The sequence below is a fragment of the Erinaceus europaeus genome, chromosome 1 (assembly GCF_950295315.1).
Source record: "Erinaceus europaeus chromosome 1, mEriEur2.1, whole genome shotgun sequence".
NCBI classification, from domain to species: domain Eukaryota; kingdom Metazoa; phylum Chordata; class Mammalia; order Eulipotyphla; family Erinaceidae; genus Erinaceus; species Erinaceus europaeus.
Genome location: NC_080162.1, coordinates 109,098,633 through 109,124,256, shown reverse-complemented (window position 1 = coordinate 109,124,256; position 25,624 = coordinate 109,098,633). Strand labels below are relative to the sequence as shown.

The 25,624-nt window shown below is 41.7% G+C and overlaps 1 protein-coding gene across 1 annotated transcript in view; it reads left to right on the top strand.

Moving 5' to 3' along the window:
• The first annotated feature begins 7,326 nt into the window (after positions 1 to 7,326).
• The window catches only part of ENTPD1 (ectonucleoside triphosphate diphosphohydrolase 1), a 133,415-nt gene continuing 115,117 nt past the window's right edge, over positions 7,327 to 25,624 (top strand). Inside the window, exon 1 of the mRNA XM_060193083.1 lies at positions 7,327 to 7,515. Within this exon, the coding sequence (XP_060049066.1) occupies positions 7,500 to 7,515 (16 nt within the window). The 5' untranslated portion in view covers positions 7,327 to 7,499. The remainder of the gene's footprint in view (positions 7,516 to 25,624) is intronic.

The window sequence follows — 25,624 nt, the reverse complement described above, 5'->3', positions numbered from 1 at the left end:
TGTCTTTTCCTCCTCTCTAAATTTCTCTCTGTCCTACCCAACAAAATGCAGTAGAAAACATGGTGCCTGTTCCACCACCTACTCTGCTCTCCAGTGGTGAAGAACTGTCGTCACTTCTACATCCAATTGATGTGAATTTTGCTGGGTCACTGTTGGGTGTATGGAGAATCCGTAAAATGGTCAAGTTACTCTGTGGATAGTCTCTTTATATTGGACAGAATTCATGACTGTTTCTGACTTCTGTACCTAATATTACATGCCACAACTAAATCTTAAGAAAATGTTGATATTGCTGCCTGAATATTGTGCTATAGATAAATTACACAGTGAATATACTTTGCTGACAGGCACTGAAATAAAAGCTTTTGGGATTTTGATCAGTTTATTGTTCAATAACTTTTTCTTTTTTAAAACTTTTTAAGCCACTGATAACCTTTTTAAAAAATCTTACGAAATTTTTATTTATTGATTAGATAGAGACAGCCAGAAATCGATAGGGAAGGGGGTGATAAAGAGGGAGAGAGACAGGGAGATACCTACACCCCTGCTTCATCACTCGCAAAGCTTTCCCCCAGCAGGTGGGGACCAGGAGCTTGAACCCAGGTCCTTGCACATTGTAACATGTGCACTTAACTACGTATGCCCCCACCTGGCCCCCTAGCTTTATTTAAAAACTATTTTATCTGACTATTTTCTCCTTATTACTTTGTGATGATTGCGCCAAATTCAGTAATTTATTTTTTGACAAAACTTTGTTGTTTCTCAACTCAATTTTGTGTACAGTTACTGATTGAGGAAATATTCAGTCATACTCTTAAAAGTCTGGAATGGGGGGAGTGGGCAATAGTGCATGGGGTTAAGTGCACATAGTGCAAAAGCACAAGGACCAGCACAACAAAATGCCACCGGGAGCAGTGGATTTGTCATGTATGCATTGAGCCCCAGCGATAACCCTGGAGGAAAAAAAGAAGTCTGGAATGAATACCTATGTAACTATTGTATAACATTAGACAGCATCCCACTGTTTCCCCTAAGATTACTTTTACTTTTACTGCAGCCAGTTTCAAATACATCAAAGAAAATAGTAAATCAATCCCTCTCATGGACCCATTATATAATTCTAACAGCTGTCACTTTCTCCCTAATCTTGTTTTATTTCCACCTTGCCCATATCTCCTCTATTTAAAGATAATCCTAGGTTTTCTTCTGTAAATGTATAATCAGAATATAAAGACTTTTTAAAAGGTGTAGTCACAGTATTGCTTTCATACCTTAAAAAAATGAACAAATTTTAATATTACAAAGTAGTGTTGAAAAGTGTTTCCTGTAAATGGACTTGAATAAAGATTTTAAGGTTCAGATATTGTATGTACTTGGTGTATCTATCTATCTATCTTTTTTTTTAAGAGTGCAGGATTTGGAAGCATAGAATAGTTGGTTCATTATTCTTTTTTAATATTTATTTATTTATTCCCTTTTGTTGCCCTTGTTGTTTTATTGTTGTAGTTATTATTGATCCATTGTTGGATAGGACAGAGAGAAATGGAGAGAGGAGGAGAAGACAGAGAGGGGGAAAGAAAGATAGATACCTGCAGACCTGCTTCACTGCCTGCGAAGCGACTCCCTAGCAGGTGGGGAGCCAGGGGCTCAAACTGTACTTGGTGTATCTTTTAAATCTCTCTTACTCTGTAGGAAACTTCTTTTTTCCTTCCCTGTATTTTGCTTGTTAAAGAAATTGACTTGCTAAAGCAAACTAAAACTAAAGTTTATCCTCCAGACTAAATTTTATTGATTATATTCCTGTAGTATGCTTTTTATTTTGTCTTTTTTGTTTTTAATTTTATTAGTGATTTAATACTGTTTACAAAATTATATGATAAGAGGGGTATAATTCCACACCGTTCCCACCACCAGAGTTCTGTGTCCCCATTTCTTCCATTGGAAACTACAGTAGTTCTGGGGGCTGGGCGGTAGCACAGCGGGCTAAGCGCACATGGTGTGAAGTGCAGGGACCAGTGTAAGGATCCCAGTTTAAGCCCCTAGCTTCTCAACTGCACGGGAGTCACTTTACAAGTGGTGAAGCAGGTCTACAGGTGTCTCTCTTTCTCTCCCCGTCTCTGTCTTCCCCTCCTCTCTTGATTTCTCTCTGTCTTGTCCAACAGCAATAACAACAAGGGCAACGAAAATGGGAAAAAATGGCCACCAGGAGCAGTGGATTCGTAGTGCAGGCACCAAGCCCCAGCGATAATCCTGGAGGCAAACAAACAAACAACAACAACAACAAAACCGAAACTGCAGTAGTTCTCCCAAGGTCACAGATATGGGTTGATAATTATTTCTATACCTATTCTATCTTTTTAAAAAATATTTATTTATTTCCTTTTTGTTGCCCTTGTTGTTTCCATTGTTGTTGTAGCTATTATTGTTGTTGATGTCGTCGTTGTTGGATAGGACAGAGAGAAATGAAGAGAGGAGGGGAAGACAGAGAGGGGGGAGAGACAGACAGACACCTGCAGACCTGCTTCACCGCTTGTGAAGCGACTCCCCTGCAGGTGGGGAGCCGGGGCTCGAACCGGGATCCTTGAGCCGGTCCCTGCGCTTTGCGCCAAGTGCGCTTAACCTGCTGCACTACCGCCCGACTCCCTCTATTCTATCTTTTTAAAAAAATATTTATTTATTTATTCCCTTTTGTTGCCCTTGTTGTTTTATTGTTGTAGTTGTTATTGATGTCGTCATTGTTGGATAGGACAGAGAGAAATAGAGAGAGGAGGGAAAGACAGAGAAGGGGAGAGAAAGATAGACACTTGCAGACTTTCACCGCTTGTGAAGTGACTTCCCAGTAGGTGGGGAGCCAGGGGCTTGAACTGGGATCCTTATACTGGTCCTTGCATTTTGTGCCACGTGCGCTTAACACACTGCGCTACCAACCGACTCCCTGTCTTCTTTTTTCCCCAGGTTCAAGCCACAGTTCCCCACCTGCAGGAGGGATGCTTCACAAGCAGCGAAGCTGGTCTGCAGGTATCTACCTTTCTCTCTCCCTCTCTGTCTTCCCATTCTCTCTCAATTTCTCTCTGTCCTATCCAATAAAATGTAAATGGATTGCATTTTGAGGGAAGAATATTCAGATGTGACTCCAAAATTTATAGTGTGAGGCATAAATGAAATTGTCAAACATCATAATAATGTGAGTGGCACCTCATCTGTGGTTTAGTTCTGTGTGAGGAGAGGACAGTATGTGAAGAGGGAGGGACCAGGCAACACTACATATAGGACAAGATACTTTAAGTGAAGTCATGATGTATACGTAGGAGCAACAGGTGACCAAGAAGAGAAAGAATATTATGAGTTGAAGGAACAGCTTGTGTAAATGCAGAGTCATACAAAAATTGTGGGTGTCCTCCAGACTGCTCTGCACAGGGGTTACACCAGTTTACATGTCAACCAGCTGTGTAAAAGGTGTGTTCCTTTACTCCTGAAACCTCTCCAACAACTGTTGTTACTGTCCTTTCTGGTGTATGATATTTTTACAGGAATGAAGTGGTATTTCACTGTTGGATTTATTTGTGTTTCTCTGACAATCAGTGACTTGCAACATTTTTTCATATATATGTCGGCCCTTTGGGTCTCTTCTTTGGTGAATATTCTTTTCATATCCTCTTTCCACTTTCTAGAAACAGACTTACTCTATGACTCTGCAATTCCTCTCCTGGGTATATATCCTAAGGAAACAAATACAACCATCCAAAGAGACCTATGTACACCTATGTTCAATGCAGCACAATTTGTAACACCCCAAACTTGGAAGCAACCTGAGTATCTAACAGCAGGTGAGTAAAAAAGTTGTGGTATATATACACAATGGAATACTACTCAGCTCTTAAGATTAATGAAGTCACCTTCCTCACTTCATCTTGGATGGAGCTTGAAGGAATCATGTAAAGTAAAATCATCCATAAAGAGAAGGATGAATATGGGATGATCTTATCCACTGACAGACCTTAAGAAACAGGAACAGAAAGGGGAAACAGGGTAAAACTCGGACTGGTTGGGAGTATTGCACCAAAGCAAAGGACTCTGGGGAAGGAGGACAGGGAGACGGTTGGGGGAGGGAGGCTTTCAGGTCCTGGTGTGTGATGACTGAAAAGAATCTAGGTTGGGAATGAGAGTGTTTTGCAGACACCTATAATGGCAAGATGAGAAATTGTATCTGTGTGCCAATATCTTTATTGTAAACCACTAACCTCCCAATAAAAAAAAAAAGATTCTGGGGGTTATAATTAGTTTCTAGAGTGCAAGAAATGAATCTAGAATAGTAAAAAGAGATCTTAGATATTCTGTGATCACAGTCTGAACGTTATTTTGTGAATGATAAAGAGACTAGAATGTCTTAGGCCTGAGACATTATCATTACATTATACATCACCAGCTATACAATTCAGAAAGATCATCTAGGCAATTCAGTAAGAGAGATATTGAGGTATGACTGTCTGACTATATGACTGAATTGCAGGGCAGAACATGTTCACGTAAACAAGCACTAAATGCCAGATATTTCACATAACAAGAGGTGAGGGCTAATAACAATGTTTCCATTACCATGTATTCAACTCAAATGAACATTAATTTTTATGAAGTGCTGCTTATTATGATGAGATCTTACATCTTCTCTATCTCTATCAGAAGGTAGAAAATTCACTTTCAAGCAACCTTTAGCTAACAGTCCAAATAACTGAATATGGCAGGTGTTATGTCAGCATGCTCTTTTCTAGTATTTTCTCCAAAAACAATGACAGCAAGACAATCATAACTCTATTTTAAAAAATCAGTGGGGTTTTTAAAAGTGTCCCATCATATCCATTAAATATAATTTCCCACAACAGGACAAATATTAACCAGAATTCTTTTTTACATTTTTATTTATTCATTTATTTATTAGAGGAAGCCAGAAAATGAGAGGGTAAGGGAAAATAGAGAGGGAGAGAGAGAGAGAGAGAGAGAGAGAGAGACCAGCAGCACTGCTTCACCACTTGTGAAGCTTTCTCCTTGCAGGTGAGGACCTGGGGTCTTGAACCTATGTCCTTGTGCACTGTAACATGTGCACTCAACCAGGTGTGCCACCATCTGTCCCCTTAACCAGTATTCTTTATTACAGATGGAGTCTAAACTGGCTCTGGAGAAGAAACTCATTGAATTTTCACTTGTTACTATAAATGTTAAACTTTTGTAAATATGAGCCACTTAGCAAGATAAAGAAAGGGTCTACAGGCCCAGACTTCTTTCTTTCTTTCTCCCTTTCTTTCTTTCTTTCTTTCTTTTTTAATTTGTGATTTAATAATGATTAACAAGATTGTGGGATAAGAGGGGATCCCTCCACACAATTCCTACAACCAGAGTTCCGTATCCCATCCCTTCCATTGGAAGTTTCCCTATTCTTTACCCCACTGGGAGTGTAGACCAAAGATCTTTATGGGGTACAGAAAGTGGGAGGTTGCTCAGACCCAGATTTCTTAAAGCAGCAAATACTTATTCAATACATATGGTGTAGTAGGCCGTACAAAAGACAGTAGAAGTGCCTAGGAAAAAATAAATAAGGGAGTTGGGTAGTGCAGCTGGTTAAGTGCAGGTGGCGCAAAGCGCAATGACTGGAGGAAGCATCCTGGTTCGAGCCCCCAGCTCCCCACCTGTAGGAGACAAGTGGTAAAGCAGGTCTGCAGGTGTCTTTCTCCCCCCCCCCCATCTTCCCCTCCTCTCTCCATTTCTCTCTGTCCTATCCAACAACGAACGACATCAGCAATAACAATAATAACCACAACAACAATAAAAAAAGAAAAAAGAAACAAAACCAACTCCTACTCTTATTAAGCTATTTTTAAATTACAACAAAAATATATTTTCTAACCAAAGTAAAAAACAGCATCTAATGGTTAGCAATTTAAAGGTCTATCTCTAGAGAAATGTCTTATGGTATGATTGGTATTAAGTAGGCACAAATTCTTATGCTTGGAAAGCAAGATAGAAAAAAAAATAATGAACTGGAATCAGGAAAGTAGGGTTCTTTTGTTTTTTGTTTTGTTTTGTCTTTAATCCAGAGCACTGCTCAATTCAGGTTTATGGTGGGAGTTGGGGAAGAGGTTGAATTTGGGACTTTGGAGCCTCAGGCATGAGAGTCTCTTTTGCATAACCATTATGCATTATCCCCCTCCAAAGTAGATTTATATGCTGCTTTCCTACTATTCATTTCATAATGCACATTTATCAGCTGTGTCTAGAGAATACACACTGTGGGAAAAATTTGTATTAGATGCCAGGGGAGCATAACAGAAAAAAAAAAAAAAGACCAGCTTCTTGTTCTCTGTCTGTGTGAACAGGTGCATGAGACATAATTTCTCCACCTCTTTTACCTAAGTTAAAACAGATGGCTGTGGTTTGTTCTAACCCTGGAATACGGTTTTTGACAGTCTTCAGGAAGGAGAAGCAGCTTAGATGGTTTTAGGACTTGACTTAACCTTCCTCTTGGAGGGTCAGCTCTTTTCTAGGTTGCAAAGTTACTTTGTATGCTGTTTTTTTTCCCCCTCCAGGTTTACTGCTTGGGCTTGGTGCCTGCACTACAATCCACTGCTCCTAGCAGCCATCTTTTACCCATTGTTGTTACTGTTGCTTCTGTTGCTGTTGTTGGCTAGGACAGAGAGAAATTGAGAGAGGAGAGGAAGACAGAAAGGGGGAGAGAGAGACACCTGAAGACCTGTTTCACAGCTTGTGAAACAACCCCTCTGCAGGGGCTTGAACTGGGATCCTTTTGTGGGTCTTTGTGCTTGGTACTATGTGCACTTAACCTGGTTTGCCACCGCCCAACCCCCGTATGCAGATTTTAACTGTAATGTTTAGCCTCACGTTTGGGAAGGGGTGGACAGCTTGTGTTAGTACAGCCAGGCAGCAGTTCCCAAGGAGCAGTGTCCTCTGTGGCCCCATCTGGCTTGGAGACCAGTAACATTGCTTCTCCACCACAGGACAGGTTGTACTTCTGTTTTTAATAAGCCTTGAAGGAACTGCCAGTCTGAGGACTATGGAAAATCAGCCATGTGAGACCAGAAAAAAAAAAATGTGCTTTTTGTCACACTTTTTTTTTTTTTTTTTGCTTGCAGCCAAGATAATATATATTTTTTTTCCTCAAGAAGGAAAATAAAGGAAGAGTGAATGAGAAATATTTGTGTCTACACTTCCAAGCATACACAATTTACAAGCTTGGGGAAGCATCCTGCAACTGTAGGCAAATGAGCTGCCGCCGGACTTCTCAGCCAATCTGTCCTTTCTAATCAGAGAACAAGACTTAGGGTTTGAGGTTCCTTCCAAAACGGGGCTGGCTACTTTAGCCCCTCCCATGAGCCTGAGGGTCTGTTATATCTCTGTTCCTTGAGTACCTCTCTGGCTGAGACGGAACACAGCAAGCAGAGGCTTAAAAAAAAAAAAGCACAAAGAAGAAGAAACAAAAGCTGCCAGTTATGGAGGACACAAAGGGTAAGAGCAAAAATTGATTTGATCTGAATCCTTAGTAACCAAAAAAAAAAAAAAAGGTAAAAAAAGTCCAGATCAAAATCCAGTACTTGAAAGAGCAGAAAGCCTTAAATGAACTTTCCCACCGTCTTCTTCCTGAGAGGAGGCAGAGAAAGAACTTTGGGAAACTTTTTAGGAAGCAAAGCCCTGGTGGCTGTAGTCAAGGGTGGCTCTTGAGCAAGCTGGAGGAGCTCATGAATATTCATCACCGATTTGTATTCAGATCTGGTCTTTTAGAGGCAAATGACTTCTTCCTCTAGCAGTTTAGGAGGCAGCTGCCTCATTTGCAGTCCACAGTCATCTTGCTTTGCCTCGGTACCATAGTATGTTTGCTGAAAGATGCTGGGCTGCCTGTATAGGATATTTGTTTTGTTCTCTAATTTCCTGCATGCTTTCCTGTTGTGAAATTAGCAAAGGCATCTCTGCCGGGAGTTAGACACAGAAGTTAATGTGTCAAGAGGCTGTCACAGAAGGATCCCAGAGTATGTTCTTGCAAGAGACTGGAAGTTTCATGGGATGTGTAGGAGAGTGTGTATGTGTGTGCACGGCTGGGACGGAGGGGAAAGAAGGAGCCTGTTGTGTGTGTGTGTGTGGGGGGCGGTTTGGTGGTGCAAAGAACAGTTTTATCTTTAAAAAGTAAGGCATATATGACTATATTTAGATTTTGACTAAAAAAAAAAAAAGAAAAACAAAATGCCTAGAGCAGCCTTTTATAGATGGCATGTACTCTCTGTCTTTGACCTCTTTTGGGCATTTTCTGTGAGGTTGGAGTGCCAGCTGCTTGCTAGCCCAGGGGAGTCAGGAAGAATCTCTACCACAGTCTTGGTTGTGTGAGGTTGCATGCAAACCTTTGTTATTTCTAATTTTAATATTCTACACTTCCCCCCCCCCAACACACACATTTAACACAGGGGAATAGTAGCTCATAGATCTCTTTTTTTAAAAAAACTTTTTTTTAATTAAGTTTTTATTTATTTATTTATTTTCCTTTTTGTTGCCCTTGTTATTTAACATTGTTGTGGTTATTAATGTCGTTGTTGTTGCATAGGACAGAGAGAAATGGAGAGAGGAGGGGAAGACAGAGAGGAGGAGAGAAAGACAGACACCTGCAGACCTGCTTCACCGCTTGTGAAGCGACTCCCCTGCAGGTGGGGAGCCAGGGGCTCGAACTGGAATCCTTACGCAGGTCCTGGCGATTTGCGCCACGTGCGCTTAACCCGCTGCGCCACCGCCCTACTCCCCATAGATCTCTTAATAATGATTGTCATGACTGGCATTAGTGTTTCCTGTCTGCACTCTGTGCTGGAAGCTTTTCTAAGCATATTGTATGTTATTTACCCCTTGTATCAGCCTTATAAGGGAAGTGCTAGGTTATCATCCCTGTTATGCGGATGGCAGAGTTGAGGTAGTGCAAGAGTAACTGGCTTTGGGATCATACACTTAAAGTGGTGAATTGGAAGGCAGGTTGTTGTTTCACCCTGAGACTCTTGTTTTAATACCATGGATTTCAGTTTTTTAAATTCTTAAAGCTGTTTTGGGGAAGTGATACTGCTGAAACCTCAAGTGGAAAGGAATTTGTGCTTTGCTATCATGTTCACTTATGTTTTCTCATTTAGAGCTATGTTAGAGCCCAGGCAGTATTATTATTATTTTTTATTATCTTTATTTATTAGATAGAGATAGCCAGAAATTGAGAGGAGGAGGGCAGATAGAGAGGAGAGAGACAGTGAGACACCTGCAAACTCGCTTCACCATTCATAAAGCTTTCCCCCTGCAGGTGGGGACTGGGGGCTTGAATCAGTGTCCTTGTGCACTGTGATATGTGTGCTCAACAAGGTGCACCGCCACCCGGCCCCCCAGGCATTATTAACAATGCCTTTTTTTTCCCTCCAGGGTTATTGCTGGGGCTCCGTGCCTGTACCATGAATCCACTGCTCCTGGAGGCCATTTTTTTCCCCCTTTTGTTACCCTGGTTGTTTTACCATTGTTGTGGTTATTATTATCGTTATTATTGATGTCATTGTTGTTGGATAGGAAAATGATAGAAATGGAGAGAGGAGGGGAAGACAGAGAAGGGGAGAGAAAGATAGACACCTGCAGACCTTCTTCACCGCTTGTGAAGCGACTCCCCAGCAGGTGGGGAGCCGGGGGCTTGAACCAGGATCCTTACACCACGGGTCCTTGCACTTTCCGTCACGTGCGCTTAACCCGCTGCGCTACCGCCCGACCCCCTTAGCAATGCCTTTTTCAAAAGGCAGAGACTGAGGCCAGAAAAGGGGTATGTGGTAGGCGTCACATTGCTAGCCATCGGAAGTCCAGTGCAGAACAGAAACCCACTGTCTCTCTCTGGTTTCCTTAACCTACAGAGTAAGCCCAGTTATATCTGAACTTAATGTCCTTACTCTCAACCACTTTCAGTTCCCCAAGGAAACTTAGTCCAGTCACCCTTTCCAGACTGTGGCAAGACACTGGCCTCTGCTTTCCTTAAAGGATCTGTCTAGCCCTCATCTTCCCCTTGAGTCTGGAACCAGGTTGCTTGCGATGAAATACCAAACACCAGCATTTATGAAACACATGCCTTGGTTTTCTCGTCTGCAAAATGAAACGACTAAGAATGCTAGCCTCTGACTCATTGGATTATGGTAGGACTAAGTGTGGAGTTCAGGCAAGGGGCTTAAGACAGGGTCTGAAGTTTATAGTACAGGCTTAAGAAATGCTACTCCCTCACCCCTCATTTGCTGCTTTTGAGCCTTGGATCAGGATTTGCTGTGGGTGTTTCTTGACATCTCACCACTTATGCTCAGTGTGTTGCTTGTTGTACTTGTTTACATTCCTGCCTTTTACATCCCTCTCCCCCCACACCTTCTTCCTTCTCAGATGACAGCTTTTGTTTATTTATTTTTATTTACCTCTGGATCTGCAGTGTCTAGCAAATAACACACAATCAGCAAGATTCAGAAACTTTTCTTACTGCTTTAGTTGATGCCCTTGATTCTTCTAAGAATCAGGAAACTGGTTTACAAGATCACTGAGTTTGTAGTAGAGTTCCCTGCTAGGGCATACAGCTGTTTTGTGCAACCTATAAAGACATTCCTTTAAGTGAACACACCGGACACCAGAATGTATCCACTCTAGGAGCTCAACACATTTAGAGCTAATGTGACCTGATGCCTCGGTGTGACCAGTGCAGCTCTGGCTAAACCACAGCCCCACACCCCAGTGAGCCTAGAAATTGCAGATTCCTCATAGCCCAGCCTACCTCTGAAAAGAACATTCAGTCTGGTTCTAGCAATGGTGTCAGCCCAGCTCCTTGCCCCTCAACCCCCTTTATTTTTGGCAACCTCATTGTGTGCCCTGTTAATAGAAGAAAAACAAATCTTACAGAGGCTGGGTCTGGGTAAAATCATAAAATTATGATGTTTGTTTCCAGTACCCTCCCTTTCCTTTTTTTTTTTTTTTCTTCCAGGGTTATCACTGGGTCTGGGTGCTGGCATTATGAATCCACTGCTCCTGGTGGCCACTTTTTTCCCCCATTTTATTGGATAGGACAAAGAGAAATTGAGAGAGGAGGGGGAGACAGGGAGGGAGAGAGAAATATAGATACCTGGAGACCTGCTTCATGGCATGTGAGGCATCCCCCCTGTAGGTGGGGAGTTGAGACTTGAACCTGGATCCTTGAGCAGGTCCTTGTGCTTACTACTGTGTGTGCTTAACTTGGTGAGCCACTGCCAGACCTCCACCCCCCCCCCCGTTCTTTATAACATACCTTTAAAAAAAAATCTTTATTTATTGGATTGAGACAGCCAGAAGTTGAGAAGGTAGGGGAGATAAAGAGGGAGAGAGAGACAGAGACAACGGCAGCCCTGCTTCAACACTTGTGAAGTTTCCCCCCTGCAGGTGGGGACCAGGGGCTCGGACCTGGGTCCTTGTGCACTATAATGTGTGCTCAACCAGGTGTGCCACACCTGCCCCCTCAACATACCTTCAAATCAATTGCATAAATATTCTCATGCATCTACTATTTCTTAGTCCCTATACCAGCTTCTCAGCATAAAAACAATTTGTTCATGGTCTAGTCAGGAAGACAGACATATATACATATATACAGTCCATTCTAACTAAATCCAGACTCTGTGAAGTGCTAATAACAATAGGTAATACTTACTATGATGTGCCAGACATTATTGTTTTATATGTGTTGTTTCTGTTAGTCTTCACAACAGTCCTAGCAGATATTTTTCTCCATCTTTTTTTTTTTTTCTTTTGTTGGATAGGACAGAGAGAAATGGAGAGAGGAGGGGAAGACAGAGGGGGAGAGAAAGACACCTGCAGACCTGCTTCACCACTTGTGAAGCGACTCCCCTGCAGGTGGGGAGTTTCTCCATCTTTTAGCTAAGGTAAAACTTACTTGTCAAGGTGACACAGCCTTTAATACTTAGAGGAGGATTCAGAGTCATACTGTTAGGCTGTGAAGTCAGAGTTCCTAACAGATTTCTAGCCTTCCCAAGGCACAAAGGTCCCATGTGTTGGTGCTGTAGCCTCTTCTACAAACCACACTTTGACTCTCAGTGTCACATCATCTGCCAATGTAATAATACATTGTAGGACTTCTTTGGTACCAAATGATCAAACCTGTCCTCCTCCAGTGCCACCCCTACTTGGAACTACCACTTGGAAGGCACTGATTATAAAATGAAGGAGAGCCCTTTTCATTTGTTTCTTTTTTTTTTTTCTTCTTCATTTCTTCATCAAGTTAGTACACATGTTTTACAACAGGAAGTGGAAGCTCCTGATTTGATATGTAAAGAACACATCTAAATTTTTTTTTTCTCATAAAATTCCTTACATAAAAGGTCCTAAACATCTCATACTTCCTTCCATGGCTCCAAGTCTCTCTCAGTTGACTCTATTCCTAGCCTCCAACCTGCAAAGTCCTGGCTGCTGGTGTTAGGAGTGCAAAGGGGCTGAGTGCAGCGTGGTCTCAGGGCTGTGAGAGTGGGGCCAATGTGCCTGGGTTGGCATTGTCTCTGCTCTCCAAAAGGAGATTGAGTCCTCCTGGGTGCAGAGGAGAAAGGCATGTATAGTGAGGACTGATGACATTTCTTTAGGTTTAGGACATTGAGGGTATTATGGGGGTATTATGGAAGGCTGAAGAAAAGAAGCCAATGGGACCAAGCAGTGCATACCAGGTTAAGCGCACGTAGTGCCAAGTGCAAGAACTCACACAATGAACCAGGTTTGAGCCCTGGCTCCCCACCCACAGGGGGGTCACTTCACAAGCAATAAAGCAGGTCTGCAGGTGTCTATCTTTCTCTCCCCATCTCTGTCTAACCTTCTCTCTCAATTTCCGTCCTACTGAATAAACAAACAAACAAATAAATAAATGCCGCTAGAAGTGGTGGATTCATAGTGCTGGCACCGAGCTCCAGTGACTGAAGGCAGAAAAGAAAAAAAAAAAAGAAGAAAAAAAGAAAAGAAACCAGGAGAGTTTGTCTGACCCGCTTGTTGCCACCAATCTCTGTGCTAGATGAAAGTGACTTCAGAGAGCCAGAAACAATGGCAGTACATGCTGCACTTGAAGAGGTTTCCTTTGTGTTCACAAGAAGGACGTGAACACTTCCTTTATATTGGTGAGGATGTTAAGCAATATGAGACTAGACATGAAGAAAGCATGGCTATATAGTTTAGGAACGAGGACAACAACCACTTCCGATGTTTCATATGTTTCTCACCATTCCTTTCATTACACCTGTGTTGTTTCTCTCTTGTAGAATGTATAGGACCGTGGAAATTTCAAAGTGATATGCACTGTGATCGTTAAGCTGTGCACCATTCAACTTTTCATGGAGCAGCATAGCACACATCTTTTTTCTTTTCTCCCCCCCCCATCTGTGAGCACAATCTTTGCTAGCATAATTTTTGAGTTATACCATATATTGAACAAGACCCCAGCTTTTGAACATTTAGGTTGCTTCCATTTCCAAAGGACATCTTTGTTTTTCCACGGAGAAGGATGCATACTGAATCCCAGAAGTAAAATAATTGGATTCAAACTTGTAAGTGTGTTTTTTCAAAGTTCTTAGTTAGGATTGCCAAGTTGCATTATCAAGGGATGGGCCCCTAAGTATTTTTGAGCCAGTCCCTTGAGCTTTGTGCCGTGTGCGCTTAAGCCGCTGCACTACCGCCCACCCCCCTGGGCCCCTAAGTATTCTTACAAACAGTTCCTGTTTTTCTGCATCCCTGACAACTTTTTTTTTGGCCGTAAGATGATGATGTTTCAGTGTACATTTAATTGTGAAAAATTAAATATACTTTTTTTTAGCATAATGTTCTGCTGCTTCTATATACTGTTCACATATGTATCCTTTGCCCCTTTATTCCTTACTTGGGTTTCATATTTCAGAATCAATTTATGTGAGTTCTTTCTACAGTAGAAATATTCAGGTTTTTTTCTGCCATCTTCATAGTAGTTTTTGTGAACCTTCTGTTAGATTTTTGCCACCTGAATTATTACTGGGGTTCTACATCTGCTTGATTCCACCTGATGGGCCCTTCCTTCTTTCCTTCCTTCTTCGATTCTATTTTAGACATAGTGCAAGAGGCTGAGAGGGGGAAAAAGAGAAAGAGAAGGAGAGACACTCACACAGCTCTGCTGATGTGAGCCATCCGCCATATGACGGTGATGGTTGAGGTCTTGAACCTGAGCCCTTGTGCACGGAGCAAAGTGTGCTCTCTACTAGATAGATGATTCATCCATCCAAAACATGTTCATTCATGGTATTTAGTTGTTGTGGGATTTATTTTATCTCTTTCACATAATGTTTTTTAATGTTTTTTTTGTTTTGTTTTTGTCTCTAGGCTTATTGGTGGGTCTTGGTGCCTGCACTACGAATCCACTGTTCCTGGAGGCTATTCCCCCCCCCTTTCGTTACCCATCACTGTTGTTATTGTTGTTGTTAATGCTGTTGTTGTACTATGTACACTTAAACTGGTGTGCCCCTGCCCAGCACCCCATGTCATTGTTGGATAGGACAGAGAGATATGGAGAGAGGAGAGGAAGACAGAGAGGGAAAGAGAAAGACATCTGCAGACCTGCTTCACTGCTTGTGAGGTGACCCCCTGCAGGTGAGGAGCCGGGGGCTCAATCTGGGATCTTTGTGCTGGTCCTTGTGCTTCGTGCCACGTGTTCTCAACCCGCTGCACTACCACCAGCCCCCCTGTAGTGTTTCACATGAGAGAAAATGAAACCAGAATTTCACGCTGGTACAGGTGATAGGGATTGAACTGGGAGCTTCAGAATGCAAGTTCTGTGCTCTACGAGCTGAGGTCTCCTGCCAACTGACACCTGGCTGCTGTAGTTTTCTAAATAATTTGGTATTGCTTTTTTTCTGACACTGCATTTTTTTTTTCCCTCCTCCAGGGTTATTGCTGGGCTTGGTGCCTGCACCATGAACCCACCGCTCCTGGAGGCCATTTTTTTCCCCCTTTTGTTGCCCTTGTTGTAGCTTCGTTGTGGTTATTATTATTATTGCCCTTGTTGACGCAATTTGTTGTTGGATAGGACAGGGAGAAATGGAGAGAGGAGGGGAAGACAGAGAAGGGGAGAGAAAGATAGACACCTGCAGACCTGCTTCACCGCCTGTGAAGCGACTCCCCTGCAGGTGGGGAGCCGGGGGCTCGAACCGGGATCCTTACGCCGGTCCCTGCGCTTTGCACCACATGCGCTTAACCCACTGCGCCACCGCCCGACCCCCTGACACTGCATTTTTTTAAAAAAAAATTTATATATTTATTTATTTTCCATTTTGTTGCCCTTGTTGTTCTTTACTATTATTATTGTTGTTGTTGTTGGACAGGACACAGAAAAATGGAAAGAGATGGGGAAGGTAGAGAGGGGTAGAGAAAGATAGACATCTGCAGACCTGCGTCACCACCCGTGAAGCAACTCCCCTTCAGGTGGGGATCCAGGGGCTCAAACCAGGATCCTCACGCCAGTTCTTGCGCTTTGTGCCACATGTGCTTAACCTGCTGCATTACCGCCTAACTCCCAGATATGCTATTTTTAACTCTACCAAGGAAAATAATTAATAAAATGAAAATAATTCCTTAGCTTAAAAGTTCATCTTGATATCAAGATAAAAAAAACAAGAATAACTTTTGACATTATGAAACATAAGGACTTGAGATCTTTTCCTCATTTGTATCCTACTTATTGAAACTATTTGATCTGATCATGTTTCATGTTACAAATTTCAAAATTGAAAATCATTTGTAGATAGTCATTTACTTATTAATTAGAGAGAATCACTGTAGAAGGGGCTGGGTGGTGGCACATCTAGTTAAATGCAGATAGTACTAAGCACAGGGATCCGCACAAGGATCTGGGTTTGAGTCCCCGGCTCCCCACCTGTTGGGGGGAACACTTCATAAGCAATGAAGCAGGTCTGCAGGTGTCTATCTTTTTCTCTCCCTCTTTATATCCCTCTCTGTTGGGAAATTGTGCAGATGTGGCCACATCCACCATGTTGTCCCCTCAGGGTATTGCCCATTCCTGCGAGAGCTGAAACCCTAGCTTCCCAGAGTCCCTTGTTCCCTCCACCCCCTTTCCTGTTTTCCTGTCTAAATAATTCCTGACACTTGTAATTTTTACTGCAAGACAACTGAGTATAAACTTCCTTTTATAGACATTTACATTATAATACTATTATAAACCTTCTTGACATCCAAATTCAGGAATTAAAAAAAATAGTTTATTTTATTTTGCTAGAGACAGAGACAGCAGAGAGGTAGAGCGAGAGGGAAAGAGACTGGGCCAGGCGGTGGTGCATGTGGTTAAGTGCATACATTGTAATGTGCAGGCCTAGTTAAGTGCTCACATCACAATGTAGAAGGACCTGGGTTCAAGCCCCTGGTCCCCACCTACAGTGGGAAAGTTTCATGAGTGGTGAAGCAGGGCTGCAAGTGTCTTTCTGTCTCTCTCCCTCTTAATCTCCTATTTATTTTCCTCTTTATCTCCCACCCCTCTCAATTTCTATTTGTATCCAATAATAATTTGTATATTGTTTATTTATTGGATAGAGACAGCTAGAAATCAAAAAGGGAAGAGAAGATAGATACAAAGGGAGAGAGACAGAGAGACACCGCAGCTCTGCTTCACCACTCATGAAGTTTTCCCCCTGCAGGTGGGGACCAGGGGCTCAAACCGGGTCCTTTTGCACTGCAACATGTGCGCTCAACCAGGTGTGCCACCATCTGGCCCCCAATAATAATTTTTAAAAAAATGTTGAGAGACACATGGCAAAGCAGCACACTAACCAAGTGAACTATTTCACTAGCCCTCAATTTCAGGACCATTTTTTTGTTTTAGGGACAGGGAACAGTTCTGTCATACTTCGATCAAATACTTTTGACTTTTTCTCCTTCCTTCCTTCCTTCCTTCCTTTCTTCCTTCCTTCCTTCCTTCCTCCCTCTTTCTTTCTTTCTTCCTCTCTCCCTCTTTCTTTCTTCCATCCTTCCTCCCTCCTTCTTTCTTTCTTTCTTTCTTTCTACCAGTTATTTGTATCTATAATCTCTGAAATACCTTCCATTTTCTATCATCCCTCCCTGCTCCTTCCAGCCCGTTTTTTCCTCTTTTCCTTTTTCTTTGTATCACAAAATTAAATCACATTAATGATTTAATTTTTCTCTCCAGTGTAAACTTGCATTCAATTATCATGCTTTTGGTTTCCACAAGTCTTTTATCTTAGTCTGTTCTCATAGCAACAGGCTCTTGTGCTTCATGAAAACAAATACAGATTTCCCCATTTCTCTTCCATCATATCTATTTCAGAACCAAGCTTTTTCTCCACTGTTCTGCCTACTTTACTGCGACATTTAATTGATGGCCTTATCTGTATGTATATATATATATATATATATATATATATATATATATATATATACACACAAATCCATGTTAAGTGTTTTCATTCTATTCTGATAAGGATTTAAGGCCAAGAAACATTAGGGAAGATTCATCCCAGTGCAATACTAGAGATGACTGGAATGCCTGGTCTACCCTTGACTCCCTCTGATTCTGCTTATATCTTATAAGAATATAGTCACCAAATGCTAAATTCTCATCAGTGTGTGTGAAGATATTTCAGTCATCTAGCCCAAATAAGCATGCCACACACACACTCACTCAGGTCTAGTAAAGTCCTGTCACCGTAAAGTCATATTTCAGAGGCTAGTGAGATTAGAACTGTCTGAATTGCCTATAAATTTCTCAGAGGCATAAAGGAATTCAGGAATAATCCCTTGCTGGGCATATCTTCTTGCTTTTGTGCCTCTACAACCAAGACCAGTCCTTTGGAAGCAGGGAGTGAGCCCCTGCTTCACGGTTTTGTGACCTAGCTGAGTAGTGCCCTTTTACTGGAGATTAGCTCTCTAAGGTTTCTTTATGCTGATGGTGGTCAGTTCACAGAGACAAATACACACACACACACACACACACACACACACACACACACACACACACACATACGACTACAGGAGAATTCTCCCTGCTCCTCTCATCACACTCTGTTCTCCATTCACAGTGTGCTTTTGTTGTTCCTAAGTGAAGAGGTGTTCAAAGGACAGAGAAGGCCTTTGCTTCCTTGACTTCCGTGCTATCTTGCCTCAGAAAAAGATTCCGGCCATTAGTGCCATTTCTTACTCTGAATGTCTTGGCATTTCATTTCAGGAAAATAAAATTTCCACTTCATCTAGGACACAGCTGTAGATGTTCACAGCAGTGTGAGAGAATATGATGAAATATTTGTGTTATCATCATACTCAGCAGTCATAAGACTTGGTTTTGTGAGATTACTCTGGTAGTTGTCTACATATTAGTGCACGGAGGGAGATATAGTATCAGGCTTCTTTAATAATCTCCTATAGGGGCAGGGTGGTGGTGCACCTGGTGAATGTATATGTTAAATTGGCAAGGACCCAGGTTCAAGCCCCAGCTCCCCACCTGCCATGGGGCTTGGGGGTGGGGGTGTGAACGAAGCTTCACGAGTGGCGAAGCAGGTCTGCAGGTGTCTCTTTGTCTCTCTTCCTCTCTGCCCCCTCCTTGATTTCTGGCTGTCTCTAGTCAAAAAAATAAATAAAGGTAATAAATTAAAAAAAATAGTCTACTATGTGGAAGAGGATGGGGACCACTTGAGCACTGGTGAGGGGGAAAGGGTCTAGTGAGAGACAAATTGGACTATTTCTGAGGTGTATGTAATCTGAGGTAGCTGGGCTAGGTAGTTTTTTTGGAAAGGGAAATGTCAAAACTTATCCCTAAGCTTAGGTTTGGTAGACTGGATTAACAAATGCTTGACAGTAGAAATAGGAGAGAAAGCATAGATTTGGCAGGGGACTAGAGAGATACCCTGTAACATACTAAACACAGGATGTTTCCAAGACTTCAAGGCAGAGATATTCCATTGACTGATGGAATTTGCAACCCAGAATTTGGAGAACCCTGGTTGGAATTTAGAGATAATTGAGAAATGGAAGCATAGAGTCAGTGGTTCAAAATAAAAATATTAAGAGGTTGTAAAAAGAAAATCTTGTACTGGGAGATCTTTCACTTAGTATAGGAGCCCATACCGTGCTGTGTGTTAAGCCCTGGATTTGAGACCTGAGACATGTGGTAGTACTTGGATTGCACCAGGGAGTCTCCATGCATGGTATTGTGATGTCTCTCCTCTCTCTGGATCTGATTTTCCTTTACTGCTTTTTCTAGCTTCCTCTCCAAAATTAGGCCATGGGAGGGTGTTAAGTGGTACTGCATATGTGCAAGACCCTAGGTTCATTTCCCCAAGCTACATTAAAAAAGAGAGAGAGAGAGAGAAGAAAGCCAAGGAGAGATTCACAATTTGGTCATTATGGGAGAGAATATTGTAAGACCCAAGTTTAAAGAAATGTTTGAGTAGCAAAGAATGACAGTAAGAGTCATATTTTCTCCTGTTGTAACACACACCCCACCTGTCCTCTATCCCTGTCCCACAATGTAGTGTTTGTCAGAATTGGGGTACATTTTATAATGTTCTCTACCCATAGTTCCTTTATCATTTCCCAAAGCAAAACAAATAAACAAGCCAGAAAAAAAAAAGTGAAGAAAATGAAGAAAAAAAAAAAGACAATTTTAATGACACCTTTAAAGTTTGGTAATTAAGTTTGAGAATTTGGAGTTTATAAGTATCCTTGGTTAAAAAAAGGTTTGCAAAATACCTGGCCACATTAAGAAGTTAAAGATTGGCTGAACACACATGTTACAATGAGCAAGGACCAGGGTTTGAGCCCCTGGTTCCCACCAGCAGGAGGAATGGTATGGAATTATGCCCCTTATCTTATAATTTTGTGGATCAACATTAAGTCACTAATAAAATTTAAAAATGTTTCAAGGACTAAGCCTTGAGATGCTCCAGCTTCAATGGTTGGGGACAGGAGAAGAAACTACCCAAGAAGGAAAGGGAGAGGGGGGGAAAGGGAGAGAGAGAGGGAGAGAGAGAGAGGAGAGGGAGAGAGGGGGGGAAGGGAGTGAGAGAGGGAGAGAGAGAGAGAGAGAGAGAGAGAGAGAGAGAAGGGGAGTGGAGAAGAGTATGGTGTCTTGGAAGCAAGTAAATACTTTTTTTCCCCCTGTTGTTGTTACCTGGGCTTTACTGCATCAGGCTGACCTTTTCAGACAGAGAGACAGAGACAGAAAGACAAAAACAGAGACAGGGAGGGAAAGACAACACAATACCAAAGCTTCATTCAATGGAGTGGAGACCAGGTTTGAACTTGGCTTAAGTGCATGGCATGGCAGTACACTATTCAAGTGAGCCATTTTACTAGCCCGTAAGTAGCTTCAAGAGGAAATGTTTTATTGGTCAGCTCAGTCAAATGATTCTCATGGGTCAAGTATTATGAACCTTGAAATTGACCAATTTAGCACAGTGATAATCTCCAAGAACCTTGATAAAAGTACTTAATTGAGGTGGAGTGCTTGAGTTCTCCCTGGATTTGGTCACTGTTACCGCCCCACTTTTTTTTCACCATCTCCTTCCTCTCTCCATGAACTAAGGAAAAATCAGTAATATCTGAAGAACATAGCTGAGCATAAAGGAGATGTGTTTCTTCAAAGGAAATTCACAGTCCTGGGACTAAAAGGGAAAATGATCACTTGGCAGACAATCATAGCAAATGTTTACTTCTTTTAGAAATAGCCTATTTCTTTCCTGCATGTCCTATTTATATTCTCTATCTTTACCTACTTAACAAAGTTCTGTAGGAACAGAAATTTTTTTATGTGAAAGCATGTAACTCTCGGGTGCAAAATGACAATTCAGAATACAAACATTTTCTGTCCAGGAAAAGCCAGAGACCACACAGAGATCACACAGAAAGTGTGACCTTTTATAAATATGTTTTCTTAGTGAGTTTACTCCAGAATTTAGATTGTGAAGACAGCCCAGTTTCTTATCCCATACCTGCTGTTGCTCTTCCCAGTACTAAATAATGATTTAAGAAGGTATATGCTTGAAAAACTCAGTGGTGGGTGGGGAGGGGGGCTAGATAGTATAATGGTTATGCAAATAGACTCTCATGCCTGAGGCTTTGAAGTCCCAGCAGGTTCAGTTCTCCAAACCACCATAAGCCATGGCTGATCAGTGAAAAATAAAACAAGCAAAACAAACAAAAAAATCTAATGGTTTGGGGGAACTGTACATTTAGTGAGAATCAGGCCAGCAGAGGAATTGAAAATCATATTTTAAATGTGAGTCTTGCTATCTATGCACTTGACACTTCTAAAAGATTCAATGTATACTAATCTTGGAAAGGACTTGGGTGTTCTCAAATTGTTTTATTTAAATAAAATAGATTGTTTGCCATATATATATATATGTATATACATATTTATTTATTTATTTATTTTTAACCACAGCACTGCTCAAGTCTAATTTATGGTGGTGCTGGGGGATTGAACCTGGGACTTTGGAGCTTTAGGCATGAGTCTCTTTGCATAACCATTATGCTATCTACCCCTCTCCCTGCTATATTCTTTTATAAGAAAGAGAAAGATGAGAGCATCTCTCCAGATAGTGCTGGGGCTCACGTGGAGTGGCTCCAACCAGGGGTAAGCCTCCGACCCTCCCTCACCAGCTCAAGAGACTGTGTGAATCAGAAAAAGGCATCGGGGAATATTCTGGTATGAACATTCGTTTATTGGGAGTATAGGTTTTTATAGAGAGTTAACCAAAGAACATTTTTCACATATGTCAGAAATTACAGGTTTCTTAAAGGTCAGCTTGCCCCTATGGTAGGGGGCTGGTATGACAAGAATTGATGCAATACATAAAGGTCAAAACAATTAGTCTCCATGATGCAGGCAAGTTAATTATCCAAAGGTATTTGAGAGAGGCATAGGGGTTAAACCAGTAAGGTGAGGTAGAGAAGAAGAAAAACAAAAATTGATGTAAATCACAGATATCAAAGAACACAAGGAAATAGAATTTGGGGTTTTCACTGCCTGGTGTTGGGGAGGTGTATGATAGAGTGTGTTCTCTTTTAGGATCAAAAGGTGAAGTGGATGTGTGAACTTTGAGTGAACCCTAAAGCAGCCAGCCATTTGTTTGCTAGCAGGGGAAACTAAGTGTGAGAGGCTTGTAGGCTTTCTGTGAGCTTGAGAGACTAACAAGGAGAAACTGAGTCTGGGAGACTTTTCCCTCTTGGCTCATCTCTATAAAGAGAGAGGGTAACAAGTGGGGTATTTTTCCAGAACTCCATCCAAGGATGAGAGAGCTCTACAAAGCTTTCACATAGTCCCACAAGATAGGATTTTTCTTATTTCATTTTTGTCTTTCTTGTTTTTATGTTGTGCTGGGGAAATAACCTAGGACATTAGGCATACAAGTCATGCTGAGCCATCTCCTCAGCCCCCTACTATCTTTTTAAATTATAAAAACAATATGTTTATTATAGCAAAAATTATTATATAGTGGTCTGAGAGGTGGTGCAGCAGATAAAGCATTGGACTCTCAAGTGTGAGGTCCTGAGTTCAATCCCTGGCAGCACATGTACCAGAGTGATGTCTGGTTCTTTCTCTCTCTCTCTCTCTCTCCTCCTAACATTTCTCATGAATATAAATAAATAAAATCTTTAAAAAAAAACAAAAAATATTATATAAAGAGAAAATATGATAAAAATATATGTAAGCTCAACACTTATAACTCCTTGTCTTGCAGTTTTGTAGTCTTTCTTTTTTCTTTCTCTTGCGTTTATTTATTGTCAACAAGTGACATAAGGAATACACAGTTCCTATTAGCTTTTTTCTTTCTTTTTTTGGGTAGAAACAAAGAGAAATTGAGAGGGAAGGTAGAGATATAAAGGGGGGGGGTCCTGGGCAGTAGTGCAGCAGGTTAAGCACACATGGCACGAAGTGCAAGGACTGGTGTAAGGATCTGGGTTTGAGCCCCTGGCTTCCCACCTGCAGGGGAGTCACTTCACAAGCAGTGAAGCAGGTCTGCAGGTGTCTATCTTACTCTCCCCTTCTCTGTCTTCCCCTCCTCTTAGTAACAATAACAACAAGAAGGGCAACAAAATGAGAGAAAATGGCTTCCAGGAGTAGTGCATTTAGTGCATTTGTAGTGCAGGCACGAGCCCCAGTGATAACCCTGGAGGCAAGAAAGAAAGAAAGAAAGAAAGAAAGAAAGAAAGAAAGAAAGAAAGAAAGAAAGAAAGAAAGAAAGAAAGAAAGGAAGGAAGAAAGAAAGGGAGAGAGAGAGAGAGAGAGACCTACTTTACCCTCACAAAGCTTCTCCCTTGGGAGTCGAGCAGTAGTGCAGTGGGTTAAGCACAGGTGGTGCAAAGTGCAAGGACCAGTGTAAGGATCCCAGTTTGAGCCCCCGACTCCCCATCTATAGGGGAGTCGCTTCACAAGCAGTGAAGCAGGTCTGCAGGTGTCTTTCTCTACCTGTCTCTGTCTTCCCCTCCTCTCTCCATTTCTCTCTGTCCTATCCAACAATGACAACAATAATAATAACTACAGAAATAAAACAACATGGGCAATAAAAGGGAATAATAATAATAAAAAAAGCTTTCCCCCACCCTACAGGTGAGAATGGAATGGGTGCTTGAACCCAGGCCCTTGTACATGGTAATGCATATGCTCTTCTAGGTACACCACTGCCTGGGCCCCCTGCCTTTCTATTATTTATTATCATCATTATTATTATTTTAATTTGGGACTGTGCTATAGAAGAAGTTTTCTATTTTACTTTCTAAAGATGTTTTATTTACTTATGTATTTAAAAAAATATTCATTTATTTATTCCCTTTTGTTGCCCTTGTTGTTTTATTGTTGTTGTTATTAATGTTGTCGTTGCTGGATAAGACAGAGAGAAATGTAGAGAGGAGGGAAGACAGAGGGGGAGAGAAAGACAGACACCTGCAGACCTGCCTTACCACTTGTTAAGCGACTTCCCTGCAGGTGGGGAATCAGGGGCTCGAACTCGGATCCTTACGCCAGTCCTTGAGCTTTGTGCCACCTGTGCTTAACCTGCTGCACTACTACCCAACTCCCTATTTACTTATGTATTTATTGAGAGGGAAAGATGGAGAGAGAGAGAGAGAGGGAGAGGGAGAGGGAGAGGGAGAGGGAGAGGGAGAGGGAGAAAGAAAAGCTCCACTGCTTGCAGATGGGCATGGGGGTTTTAAGCCAGGCCCCTGTGTGTAGTGATATGTGTGTTCATCTGGATGTACCACCGCTTGCTCCCAGGTGCAGATTTATAGTTGATCATAAATAATTTTTACCATATGTTTTGGAATGTTTGCACATAGTGGCCCAGAACACTAGAAATGGAAAGAGTTAGGACTTGGCTGACATGAGGTCCTGGTTTGACCCCAGCACCATATGTGCCAAAGTGATTCCAGTTCTATTACTTATAAATGAATGAGTGAATGAATGAATTTATTTGGCCATTTTACTTTGTGTAACATTTAAGAAATTTCTAGATCGTTTCCTAGGATGATTGACTGTCAGTCAGTTTGAATTCCTACCTATGCCTTTGGATAGGTTTTTTCTTTTTTCTTTTTCTTTCTTCTTTTTTTTTTTTTTGTTTGTTAATTCCTAAATGTAGAATTTCCCAGTTGATCTACAAGTTAAAACAGTGCATAAATGACAAACACTGAAGTCTTGAGTTGGGAAGGCACATGTCCCAAACACACAACCAGCTGGTGAGACTGTGTTTTGGAATCCAGCTCCCCTGCCTTTTGTGAAACCTTTCCTCAGTGCCTGTTATCAGGCACACACCTGTTTAACACACTTCTTCCATTTCCATCTCTTGTCAGTGATGTCCTGTAGGGCTCCTTGAGCCTTGATAACATATATCTTTTTCCTCAGAACTCTGTGACTCCCATTCACACCAAGCAAGTCCTCTAGTTGATCTCCAGGAATGCATACTGAACAATTAAAGATGCCCCTTTTCATGGAGACAATGGTACTTTTAGGATCTCTTTCCCCTTCAGGGCTATGGATGTTTCTCTCTTAGTTGAACCATCATTATTTCTTTATACTTGCAGGGTGCCTGAAGGTTTCTCTCCTTCCTTCCTTCCTTCCTTCCTTCCTTCCTTCCTTCCTTCCTTCCTCCCTCCCTCCCTCCCTCCTCCCTTCATCCCCCCTCTTTCCTTTCCTTCCTTTCTTTTTTTCTCTTTTCTTTTCTCTTCTTTTCATTTCTTGTAGTTCCTGGGGCTTTACCTCTCCAGGCCAACTGTCCCCCCCCCAGGGAGGTGGGGGTAGGGAGAGAAATAAAGTTAGAAAGACAGATGTGAGAGAGAGAGAGAGAGAGAGAGAGGGAGAAACTATAACACTGAAACTTCCCCCAGTGACATGATACTCCTATGTGGTGTATAAGGACTCTAACCTAAATTATACAAAACACGTGGTGAACTAGGCACCCTCTCTGATGAGCAATCTCACTGCCCCTTCTCTGAATCCTTTTTTTAACCTTACTAGATATATATTTTCATTCCAAAATCCTACTGCATTGTTGTATTTCTTATCAGAAGGTATTATCAG